General features: G+C 36.2%; 1 protein-coding gene across 1 annotated transcript in view; it reads left to right on the top strand.

Annotated features, from left to right (window-relative positions):
- LOC102221492 (gamma-aminobutyric acid receptor subunit alpha-6-like) overlaps nt 1-13,579 on the top strand; it is a 30,063-nt gene continuing 16,484 nt past the window's right edge. The window contains exons 1-8 of the mRNA XM_005808770.2: nt 1-205; nt 350-468; nt 790-857; nt 2,663-2,883; nt 4,868-4,950; nt 6,290-6,433; nt 6,790-6,942; nt 12,891-13,171. Of these exons, the coding sequence (XP_005808827.1) occupies nt 147-205; nt 350-468; nt 790-857; nt 2,663-2,883; nt 4,868-4,950; nt 6,290-6,433; nt 6,790-6,942; nt 12,891-13,171 (1,128 nt within the window). The 5' untranslated portion in view covers nt 1-146. The remainder of the gene's footprint in view (nt 206-349; nt 469-789; nt 858-2,662; nt 2,884-4,867; nt 4,951-6,289; nt 6,434-6,789; nt 6,943-12,890; nt 13,172-13,579) is intronic.

Raw genomic sequence — 13,579 nt, 5'->3', positions numbered from 1 at the left:
CAGCTGAGCAATTCAGGCTGAGGCGGGCGCAACCGCACTAGACGGAAAGTCAAGTCGTGCTGGACTGGCGCGATCTCCTCGCACTGTTTCCAAATAAAAGGAAGGACTCAAATGCGCAAACAATCATGCTTCTAAAATAATGCAACATGTCGATCGGGTCTTTGCGAGGCATGGCTTTCGTTTTAACGAGCTTGTTCCTGTTTTGGTAAGTGTGGCAACTCTTTCTCTGCATTGTTGGCTGACTTCTTTACGCACGGCAACGCAGTCGTATTGTGCACAAAGATACTGTACACTCTTGCTGTGATTTACCAGCTAATTGAATGATCTGTGTGTGTTGATCTACTTTCAGTGCGAGTAGTGTTTGTGAGACGCAACACAGTGAAACCAGTATTTATTTGGATAATATCACGCAAATATTGGATAGATTACTGGATGGCTATGACAACAGGCTGCGACCTGGATTTGGAGGTATATACACATTTCTATTATTGACTTGCATGTCAATTGCTTGCAGTTAACAGTTTGGATTTTTTCTTCTTTTTTTCTCTTTTTTGCTCAGAGTATAGAGTTTTACTCCAGTGCGCGTGTACTTAATTTTCTGTTTAGTGCTGATACATCATCCCTAGATTTCAACTGTATTTTTGCTTGATGTTTGAAATTTCTGCTAATTTTTGAAGTTGTCATTTATATATTTTAAAATGAAAGTTTGATTGTAACTTTTTTTAGATATTGAGGAACATTACGTAGTTTGATCCAAAGTCAGAACAACAACTTATACTTCTGCTGTAGGTCCCGTCACGGAGGTCAAAACTGACATCTTTGTCACCAGCTTTGGTCCAGTTTCAGATGTAGAGATGGTACGTAAGCCTGATTAAATACTAATTTTCAATTTGCAGATATATTGATTTAAACAGCTGTATGCAAATATACCTTTTTCCTAGTGAATCAAAGCATATATGTCTTAACTTATAGCTCTCTCATCCTTCATTATTCAGGCATTTGAGCAGGATGTCATTAGTACAGCTTAGGATTTTAATCTGGTTGGCAATCCCCTCTACCCCACCCCCCTCACCCTCCACTCCATCCTTCCAGAGAAAGAGAGGGAGAGAGTGATGTGGCTGATGTTGGGAAACGATAGGCTGGCTTCTCCTGGCATGGGATAGGCTGACTGATATATGTCTTTTGTGCTCTACTCTGTAGCTTTAGATACTAGTTGACTGCATCTATAGCCTGTAATATGCTGGAGGCATTTGTGTTGTGAAGCATGTGAGCAGCTCTTAAAAGCCGAACAAGATCAGTCCTATGAAAATGTGTCATAACAAACTGTTTGGAAACTTTAACTTTGATAAAACATACATTATTGATTTCAAAGTTATTATTTTAATTTTTATTCCCATATATGTTAACCCTTTCTGGACAGTTCATTTGCTTGCAATTGCTTGTAATCAGATTTAGCAAATCAGACGATTGAATGACAATAACTAAACATCTAAGCATGCAGAGAACAACTTGCTGAAGTTCAAACCAAGCATCACAATATGAAAGAAAGGAGATTTAGGTGATTTTGAAAGTGTTGTGGATGTTGGTGCCAAACAGTTTGGTCTAAGTATGTTAGGAATGCTTGCAGAAGATTGTATAAAAAGAGAAACCATCCTTTAAGCAGTGATCTGGTGGACAAAATTCTTTGCTGACACAAGAAGTCATAGGAAAATGTGCTGGTTCAAGTTGATAGAAAGGGAACAGTAGCTCCAAATATAGCACATGTTAAACATTGAAGCAGATGGGCTTCATCAGCAACAGACTTCTCCACCTTTACCTCTTGTCAGGTAAGAACAGGAAACGTTTGCTGCAATTTTCACAGTCCCATAAAACTTTGATTCAAGATTTAAGATGTGACATTTAGGCGATTGGGTTGGAACACATAACATGAAAGCATGAATCCATCCTGCTTGTGTTTGGGGGATCGTTTCTTGGACACTTGGGATTTCTTAGCACTAAGGAGCAATGCTTAAACTGACAATGTCCATCTCTTCAATGTATCCATCTTTTGAATTGTACCTCCATCCGTATAATGGACCAGGTTGCATAGTTCAAATCATCTTAAACTAGTTTGTTGAAAATGACAGTGAGTTCACCGTACTAAAATGGCTCCCATAGTAACCACATCTGACAGTGGAATGGGAAATTCACATCATAAATATGCAGCAACTGTTTGACACACTCATATCAAAACTATCAAACTCTGATGATTGATTGAGACATTGTGTTAAATGAACAGCATGAAAAATTAAGGCATTACTGAAGGCAAAGGAGGTCAAATGCAGTACTAGTAAAGAACACCTAATAAGGTGGTAAATAAAATTACTCTGTGAAATAACTTTTCAATAGAACTGCCTAAATAACCCAACCCTTCAGCAATAGCAGCTAGTATCCCCTTCCCTCAACAATAATAATAATCATGTGGGAAAATAACTCACAGCACTGGTAGCATAGTATCAAGCTGCTTTCTTCAAAAACCATTGCTCACATACCCATCTGTCCTTCTCTCTGGGGTACCAAATAATAATGACTCAAGATAGTAGATGATGGAAGCAGCATCAGCGATATGCATGGTGTTAGTATCAGTAAAACCTGCAATAATATACACTTTGACCTTTTCCAGGAGTACACCATGGATGTGTTCTTTCGTCAGACATGGATTGATGAGCGGCTCAAATTCGAAGGCCCAATTGAGATCCTGCGGCTAAACAACCTTATGGTCAGCAAAATCTGGACCCCCGACACATTTTTCCGGAATGGCAAGAGGTCAATCTCTCACAACATGACCACTCCAAACAAGCTGTTCCGCATCATGCAAAATGGAACTATCCTCTACACCATGAGGTAACGGCGCTGGACTGCAAAGCTAAAACCCAGCCAAAGCCGGAATAGAGCACAGATCTGGAGAGCTATTGAATTGAATAGGCATCCAAGAATATGCACAAACATTAAAAAGAATCATAGAGTGCCAGAAAATGTGAAATGTGCCATCTGATACTCAAAACAGTCCTTGAAAGCAATTCAAACAAACATGACTTCAAGCTTTGTTCCAAAAGTAAATATGCAGCATATAAATTCCACTAGACTCAGTGACAGTATTAGAAAATAGATTTCAAAGATAACCAGATTATCTGTGTGGCCCAACTTGACTTATAAAGGTTAAGATACAATTTCTAAGCTTCAAATAATCCATTCAATAAACCATGAGACATGCGTGAAAGCCATATGAACACAGATTACATAGATGGCCAGTGTGGTATAGCTAATTAAAAGAGAAATACAAGAAATCCATCTTTTAAGTAATTCAGAAAAAATAGTTCCTCAAATATCCTATTTAATTTTTAAGCTGTATATAAAATGTTATCTTGGTAGATATTTTTTCTGGAAACAAACTGAAACATAAACATATGAAAATGTTATATGTCAGAAAGTGCATTAACAATATTTATAGTATGACAGTTCAGATACTTTTTAGTTTCAGCAAGGCATAAGTATTTCCATACATTTTTTGAAAAACTTTGCTTTTAGTCAGATAATTTACCAGTAACTTTTGTATTTTTAAATAATATGGTATCAGTTGTTTTTTATATCTTTGTGCTTAAGATATTTCCTCAAAGTTTTGACCTACTTAGAAGCACCACATGCTGGTCTCTGCTGTGTGCCAGGTAAACTGAAACTATTTTATTTTTAAAAAATGAAATATATTAGAAACTTTGTATTAGATATATTTCCTCCCATCATAAGATGATTATAAGTGAAATTTAAAACTGTCTCCCTGTGTTTAATGTGTATAATTAAACTTGTTAAGGGTTTTATTTTCAGGAGGAGAAATGTTGCCTGTGAAATCCAAGCATATTATTATTACATTAAATTATTTTAGGCATCACAAACATAGAACAAAATGCTCAGTTTTTTCTATATGCAGGCAGAGTACATTCATTTTTACAGTGATGGTGGTAGAAAACATTTTGCTGTGTGAAAAATAAGAACATTTTGGTATTTCTCTGTATTCCATCAACATGTCTCATCAAACAAGCTAGTGCATGAAAGTTGGCGCAATAAAACATGTATAATATGTTTTTCTATGGTATTTTCAAGTTTCCTTTCTTCAGTTTTTTTCTAAATGCTAATTATGACAGGTCAGCTACAGTGCTGGTTTTTGAAGGGCTGGTAGAAAGAAAGCTTTGGCGTAAACACTGAAATCATTAGATTGTGTTTCTGTTTATGTAAAATAGAAATATGAATCTGCTGTTTAGAGAGTAACAGTATTTAGCTGAGGAGATAAGAAAATGCATAAGATTTAAAAGATATATTTTAACAATATTCATAAGAAAGCTAAGGATGAATTTGTTGTTTTCACAACTAAAACTAATGAAATGGCAGTTCAGCCTTTTTGGGTGTAACTATGGCGAATGACAATATTTTTCCTTCAGTGCTAAAATAATGTTCCTATTTGTCATTGTGACCCACAGACCTGGTACACAGTTTAACTTATGAAGACTTTATCAATACTAACAATTCAAAATAAGAGCCTGCGATCAATACTCCTCTCATAAATAGGGCTTTGTTAGACAACCTTTGTTAGTGACCGTCTATTCTATTATTATTTTTGGTTTATCAAATCTATTAATTTATCATGTAATGTGATTGAGGGACGCAGGTATTTTTCTTCATTTATTCCCACATCTTGAATACTTGTATGCTTTGTTTCAGTGTATTAACTAATGTACACAACTGCACCATGTTGCAAAATCCAGATGAAAGCAGGAGCCATTATCCAGTGTTGGTTTGAATGAAAAATTGATTTCAGCTTTCTTTGTTCTAACAGATTAACTATAAATGCAGAGTGCCCAATGCGCCTCATGAACTTCCCAATGGATGGCCATGCCTGCCCACTCAAATTCGGGAGCTGTGAGTTTTGCTTTCTGTTAAGTCTCAGTGGTTTGACAGATGGTGTCACTCTCAAATGATCACACTGTCACATTGTAAGTGACCATTTGACAAGATGTCTTCTGGCTGCAGTTTGAAACATCAAATGTTGGAGCTCAAATATGTTTCTCCTTCCTGTTTGTTTGCAGTGTCTGCATGTCCTCTGAACTTTTCATATTTTATCACTACAAACTTTAATGGAATTTTGAGATATTTCATGGAATAGAACACCGAGCTGCATGAATTTCTAAAATGCAAAAAAGAAATATTCAGTAATTCGTCATGTAATTTTTTATGAATGAAAATATGAAAGTAGTGGATGCATATTTATTTTATATGAACAACTTTTTCTGTATTTAGAGCCGTTTCTGGGTCAGCTGAATTCATATGTAGACATGGACACATTTCTAACACATTGTTTTGATCCAAACTATTGTACTGTAGCTCTTACTCTGTGTGTAGGGTGTGCTCGACTGGATGAAAGACATTTGACCCAGTCTCAAGTTCTTTAAAATATATTTTTTTTCTGAGGTTGCCCTGTAATTTTCTTTATTAATGCATGATGCTGCTATTTCCAGCGTTCTTGTTTTATGTCTCATAATGCAACTTTTCCACCAAATGTAGTGTTCAACATGAAGACAAAAGGTTCAGTGATCTCATTCAACCAGTGCTTGTTCTTTAACACTCTTGCTACATCCCTTACATGGCTAATTGCAAAATTTATAGGGAATTATTTTGGAAATTTAATTCACCTTATATTTATGCCACACTATTTTCATTTTCAGATGAAACAAATTGAAGATGTTCAAACATTGTTATATACTGTACATGTATTTTAAAACCCTGTTTTAAACTTTCTTCCTATTGTTTTTGGTCATCAGTTTGTGTGTTTGTTGGTCTCCATGATATTTTTGTCTTTTCCTCCGTTTGTTCATAAATGTTTACCTGGAAGGAGACTTTAAACCAGCTGGTTCTACTGAATTTTACTTAAGGTCACCACAGTAAAGAGAACTGAATACTTTTTTTTTTTTTGCCCTTTTCAGATTTTTGTTTGTAAAACTTTGAAACTTTGAATCAAATTTTCCTCCCAATTTAGTAATGTACTTCTTTGGTTTGTCACAAAATACTTAGAAAATTTGATTTTGAAAAGCAAGGTACATGCACTTTTAAGTTTCATTAGGAGTGTTTATAGTGAAAGGTTCTATATCCGCTTATCTTTTTTAAATCATTAACATGTATTCTTAGAAGTTTTACATGAACAGTTTGCATATTTTTCTTGAGAACCAAATTTTAACAAAGTTTTCACATATCTTCTCCATAGATGCATACCCCATCAGTGAGATTGTGTACACATGGAAGAAAGGGCCTTTATCTTCTGTTGAAGTCCCACAGGAATCATCCAGCTTGTTGCAGTATGACCTTATTGGCCAGACTGTATCAAGCGAGAGGCTGAAGTCCAACACAGGTCATCAAATTTGTCTTCTAAACTCATTCAGTAATTAAACTAATTAGATCTGAAAGCTTTTTGTTCATATTTGGCATAAACCATGCTTAACTGATCTCTTTTTTTTTGTACATACAATGTGTAACAAGAGCCTTTCTAAATGTGATATTGGTAATGTTTCCAAAAGGATCTGTGAATTTGGAACTGAGAAGTAAAAATAATCATATATATCCAGCATTTTGAAGTTATGGGAAGGTGTTATAACAACTCTGATTTTTTATGTTGGAATTAAGATTTAGTTTTTAAGAAACGTTGCACAAAAAACCTGTAAAAATTAGCTGTTTGTATGATTTGGATTTTATGTTTAACTCTTGCAGGTGAATATGTCATAATGACTGTCCACTTCCATCTTCAAAGGAAAATGGGTTTCTTCCTGATTCAGACCTACATTCCCTGCATAATGACTGTCATTCTGGCACAAGTTTCCTTCTGGATTAACAAGGAATCAGTTCCAGCTCGGACTGTTTTTGGTAATTTGTCTTCAAATCCGTTTTGCTTTTTTTGAATAATTTACAAAATTTCTTTTTAAGCTTCATTTCAAATTAAAAATAGACATGGCTTCACACCAAACTATAACATATGAAGGATCATGCATTCTTTGTCTCTCTGAATTGAGCTTTGTGAAAAATACAACACCCATAATGTTTGCCAAAAATTGCAGCCAAATGGTCTTTCAAACAATTGAGGTTGTTTTCATTGTTAGGTCACTAAAGTTACTTAGTGAGACAGAGAAGATGCCCAGATTCTCATGAACTTGTAGATTGTTACATGTTCATCATAAAACTGTATTTGTGTCAAAAGTCAGTTTGTGTTCATTCAAACATCTCCCATCCTAACTGGTGGAGCTGGAAAAGAACTGCAGAGCAGAATGGATAAAACTGCCTAAATGTGTGCTAAGCTTGTGGCTTCAGATTCAAACAGACTTGAAAATGTTGATCCAAAAGGTGGATCAGCAAAGTATTAAGGAAAGGCTGTGAATATTTACATCAATTTGATTTCTTTGTTTTTTAAATTATTAATAACTTTGCAAAGCACTCAAAAATCTTTTTTGGACATTGCCATTGTGGAGTATTTGCTGTTAGAATTTTGGAGAAAGAAATTAATTTAATACAACTTGGAAAAAGGATGTAACATAATAAAAAGTGGATAAAGTGAAATGCTGCAAATACCTTCCATATAAATTATGTCAATGCAATAAACACTATTTGCTGGGTGAAGATGGGTCCAACTGCCTTTTTTCAGAATGAGAACCATGTGCAAATTCAGTTTAGCAAACATTTAAAACCAAACAAACCAATATTTAAAAAAAAAAAAAAATTAATTAGCGTGGCATTAACATGGTTTTACAAATTCCCCAAATCTTTATCATTTATAGTGAAATGCACATTTGGTTAGTTACAGTGACGAATAAAAAAATATAGACACTTTGTTATTGAAACAAGCAATTTTAAAGCCATAGCATTTTAAGACAGTATACATATTTCCATCTTTGACTTTTTGATTCAAAATGCTCTTTGAGATTTATTTATAGAACTTTTTCCCCCAAGAGAAACATCTTTATATTCTGTTCTACACTCTGATTCTAATTCGGAGCTCTAATTTCTCAGTTCTACCTCTGCTGTGGTGCAGCTTAATTAACTGGGAATAAATATCCGTTTTGGAACTGGTCATGCCAGGACTGAGAGGGGGAGGATGTTTACTTGGCTCTCTTCCGAGCACTCACAGGTTCCACTTTCTCGCATTACATTACGCTACAGTTGCCACTGAGCTCCAGCCTCGGGAGCTGAGAGGGTGAAAGACACTAAACAAAGACAGAGATAAACTGAGAGGAATAACAGGCATGAAAAGATACAATGAAGAATAGAAAATGTGTGAAAGTGCATGGGAAGGGCTATCATTTGCAAATGCATTTCCACTTCTGGGAAATTCAACAAGCAGCAGCTGAGTAGAATTACTCTGCTACCTCTTGCAGCTCACAGCTTTACCCTCTTCTTCCGAAGTGAGCCAATGCTTCAACAAGCCTGCACTTTGCTTTAGAAAATAGATCCAAGTCATTAGAGTCAGTAAGGGAGTTCAGACCCCATGTAGAAATGCAATCTGTGGCAAGTCATTGATGTCATTCTTCCTGCAGTTTTCTAGTCTCCTACTGTTGGATATGAGAAAAATTGTTTATTCTCTAGATGAGCCCTAAGTAAATGTAGAAAACCTGCATCTGGATTTATAACAAACTGAATGAAACTGTTAAAAACACATGGAATACATATTTATTATTTTCTTTGTGGTGAAGAACTCTGGAGGATTCAGAACCAATCTTGGTTAAAATTTTGCAGCTTTAATAGAAAGTTATATTCTGCTTCCCATTTCTGTTTCCCAGGTATGTTTACTGTTGGTAAACAGATCTTTAAATAGTGAACTTTGCTGTTTTGGCTCATGTCTTTCTTTACTATGACATACTGGAACAGGACCCACTTTACCCCATGAAGGAGATCCAAATCCATTAATGTATCTCTTGCTCATCTCTTGTGAACAACCCATCCAGATATAGTACTTAAACTTTTCCATTTGAGACAAAGAATGAACTGGAGGGAGGAAATCCACCTTTTTTGAAAACTATGGCTCCAGATTCAGAAGAGCTGACTCATACAAATGGCTGGAAAATGCCTCAGGTTATGGTAAAAAATGCCACATCATCTGCAAGAGGTAATTATGAGACCCTTAGTTTCCTAAACCAGACATCCCCCTCTTCATGACTACGTCTTGAAATCCTCCCCATGAACCACACGAATAGAATCTGTAAAAAGTTGCAACACTGGCAGAGTCCAGCTGGCAGTGGTGTGAAGGCAGACGCAGCTTTTGATTTGGGTGTATGGGTTAGCCTTTGAAAGCATCACTGCACAGTACTTCTAGGGACATGGTCATAAACTCTCTAGATCCACAAACCCCATGTTGAGTGGACTGAGAAATCTGCTCAACCTTCTCAGGAATGCTGCAATAGTAAAGATGTCCAATATTTCTATTGTCCGGACAAATGCCACACCTTAGATCATGGGCTCAAGCTCCTGTCCTCAAGGATCTTTGTCCTGTAGTCTTTAGATGTCTCTCTGCTTTATCACACCTGACTTCTATATCAGCTCATTAGCAGAACTCTGTAGTGCTTGACTGTAAGCTAGTGAGACAGTTTTGCCATCTAAGTCAAAAGTATAGAACAAGGGACACATCTAAAAGCTGCAGGACCCTGGCACACCACTGGCTGACTGCCAAAGGAGGAATGCAGTTTGTGGTCACTGCTCTAGACCAAACTTTCCTTATGAGATTGAGACATATAGTCGATATACACTCTCCAGTTCCCATTGGTTCACCAATGAAACAAAAATAGAAACAAATATATCTTTTTACACACATCACATTTGAAAGCATATTTTGTGTCATCCATTTCCTTTATTTAACAAGCCAGAGGTTACAAAAGGGAGTAAATTGACAAGGCTGGTCCTCTAACTCGGGTTTGTCGAGGGCCTGAGGGTTGGGAAACTTCAAAGTCTTGCCCAACCAATTATTATTATTATTATTATTATTTGTAGTTTATTTATAAATAGATTTTTTCAATATCTGGATATCCAAACATTAAGTTTCCCATTGTGCACTCTTAAAATTTTGTGATGATCCATTGCTTTTGTGCTTGAAATGCCTAAGGAAAGTCATTTCTATGGTACTTTTGTTAATATTTATGATGGTCCATTGAAGGGAAGATAAAAGAAGGGAAGGGAGTAGAGCAGAGGCCTGATTGTCAACAACCTCTGCAAGTGCTGAGAGTCCCCTGAGCCCAGGTTTTACAGACTTAATTGAGTATGGCCTAAATTGTACCTTACTTTTTCGCTGTTAAAGCACATAAATGCCCCAAGCGTTTAATTTGTATCCTGTCTCTCTACTTCTTCCCCCTCCCACACTTTTTCGTTCCCATTCTGTTGCCTCTCCCACCCACCCTGACAGCCTTTCTTCCCATGTCCCCCCTTCATTGTGATAGAGACAGTCACCACTGGTTGCCTGCCAGTGGAGGCTGCATTTGAGAGTTGTTAGCCTTTACTGTTTAAGCTTGCAGAGAATGCTTTTAAAACATTATGAGGTGCATTAAACCCCTACACGAATCCCAAAGCGGCTAATGAAATGTGCGCAACTAAAGCACACATTTGGTAAAATGCAGACAGGAATGTTCAATGGTCCTTTTTCTCTTGTTTGCTTTAGCTTGATGAAAGTGAATTAGATATGTATTTTGCTAATGGGCTGAAAAAAGTCCTTTATTATTAGCATCTTTAAAAGAATAAAGTAATGGACTAGGGAAGGTTGCTTCCCTAGTTGCTCCCCTAATCCAGGGAAGTGTGCATGAAATGTGCATATTTCACTTTACAGTGCACATTTTTTGGTTTTCCAAGGTATTTTCAATGCTTTTAAATTTAAGTTTCTAAGTTTTCAGACAATAGACAAAGAAATAAAAGTTTTCTTGTGGGTATGAACCAGCTGCTAATGTTAAGACGCTGACCTCTCTGCTGCTTCTCCGTTCTGCCACACAATGGACTCCACAGTAAATACTTACCCATTACAGTCAAAGATAGTGTTTACTCTGCCTTCGCATGGTGGTACATTGTGCCATCTGTCAAAATTAGAATCGATTCTATTTTTGCCAGACGCCAGAGCAATGTTGAGTCAATCTTCAAAGATCACATGACACCAAAAGAAAAACAAATGAGCACAATATTTGTATTTTCAAAATAATTCATCAAGACAGACTATATTCTCAAAATTCTAGCTATATTAATAAAAATATGGGTATGGATTTTCCACATGTTTTGCACCTTTGCGGTTCGCAGAATAGCACAGCTGCATGTAGTTTATATCAGGCTGTTCAGGTATGGTGGAGCAGTTGTAAAGTTACACATTAAACAAATTTACGTTTTGGTTTGAGTTTGCCATAAAAGAAAAAAAAGTCGTTTTTTTTATTTTTGAAAGTTATACTTTTATTATGTCATTCATACATTTATAAATGTCATTGTTAGTGACTACATATTTATTTCAAAAGATAAATCTTTAATTTATAGTCTGAATATCTGGCTTAAAAATTTAATATATAGCTCATAAGCTAAAACTAAATATTTAGTTCCCAACTAAAGATGCCATTTTAAGCACAGAAAAAATATATAAAACCTTTACATTTTTTCTGTGGTTGGATGTTATTTTAATGAGACAGTGTAGATAAAAGACAATGCATTTTTCTTACTGCTTTGAGCACAATAGGTTGGCCAACCTATTGCCAATGCTCAAAGCTCAAACTATGTGATGTAGTTCACAAACTGTGAAAGTAGAAAGACTGACATTCCCTACTTCTGGATGCCAGAGTGACAAGTCAAATTGAAGATTGTCATTACAACAATATCTTAATGTCAAGAGGCTGGAAATTTAATCAAGACATTTGCAGTCAAGTTTTCTTACTACTATTTAAAGGATACATGGTGTAAGATTTTCTTTAAATGTTATAGTTTTCTTCTTCAAAGTGTAACATGTTTTCTACTTATTCGCTTATTCATTTTATAAAAAGCAAAACAGATTATTTCATTTAATAAATTTTGGAATAGAATACAGTGACTAAAAGTGACATCCATGTACAAAGACTGAGGAAATCACAGGAATTGGATTATCATTTGTTGCATTACATCAAAATTTCTTGGAGTCCATTTGTTTTCGTCGATACATTGTGTCAGTTTGGCATGTTAATCTAAGCAGTGACCAAGCTGCTTGTCCACCACAAAAATATGTCACTATGGAATCCAGCTGAGCTTGGACATTTAAGATCTTTAAAGGGACAGCTGCTGGAATTTACAAAACAAAATGGCCACACTGAGAAAAATAATACTCAATGCATTTTAATATTTTCCATCATTACTGGTTGAATTAAAACAACTTCATTTTGGAACATGACATAAATGTATAATTTTATAATAAACTACTTCATCCAGACAAGAGCTGCTGCTACATTTAATTCAAAGGACTTAGCTATTGTTGTCCAGTCATCCAAATGGACCCGTCTCTTTAAAGAGTTTTTTGGGGACTTATTATTGAGGAGAGGCTCTGGAGCAAAATCAGAAACAGATGAAATATGCAAGGATATTTGTAGGTGTTTATTCTTGTGGGCATGAATGTGACAGGAAAAGCAAGGAAGAGGCATGTCTGGATTTCCCCAACAACCAGATCTTGAAAAAGCAGAGGACAACCAATGGATGGATATATATCAATAAAAAGATTTAATGTTTAATTGAAAATACTGGTAAACTGAGATGACCTGGTCAACAGCCTTTCATGTCATGTGAGGTATGAATATGAAACCTTGAGCAGATCCATGTTCTGAACTTCTTCTCACCTCTGTTTTCAGGTATAACCACTGTCCTGACCATGACAACATTAAGCATCAGTGCACGGCACTCCCTCCCCAAAGTTTCATATGCCACCGCAATGGATTGGTTCATTGCTGTGTGCTTTGCCTTCGTCTTCTCTGCCCTCATTGAGTTCGCGGCTGTCAACTACTTTTCAACACTCCAAGCCAACCGAGAGCTGAGAAAGGCAGCAGCCATAAAGGCAGCCGCTCAAGAAGCAGCAGCAGCTGCAGCCGTGGTTCCAGCAGCGAGCACGGGGACAGAGGGAGACGTTGCATCAGTAAGTCAGGCAAATGGTTTCCCACTGGTGTTTACATGTGTCAGCATATGTTCAATGACATGTAATGCTTAAACTGTACCAGATAAGAATGGGTCACATGGCCTTGTGTTGATAACTACAAAATATTTTTTTGTGGTTATTGAAAACATAGGCAATTTTATGTGCGTTTTCACTTATATTGTGACTCATATGGGAATATGAGTCCTTATAAGGTATGGGGATATGGTTACATGTGAACATTCATCTAAACGGTAGAGTTGCTGTTATAAATGATGATCAGAGCAGATGGTTCTTCGTGAAAAATAGAACTTTCCATGGCCTAATTACATGCCTGTACCTGTCATCATTAATCTCCACTGATGTGAACATTTCTGGGGTTTTTTGTTTTTTCTTCTTGTAAATGAGAAG

This window comes from Xiphophorus maculatus, chromosome 11, assembly GCF_002775205.1.
Source record: "Xiphophorus maculatus strain JP 163 A chromosome 11, X_maculatus-5.0-male, whole genome shotgun sequence".
NCBI lineage: Eukaryota > Metazoa > Chordata > Actinopteri > Cyprinodontiformes > Poeciliidae > Xiphophorus > Xiphophorus maculatus.
The sequence above is the reverse complement of the archived record's forward strand: the minus strand, read 5'-3'. Positions and strand labels throughout refer to the sequence as shown.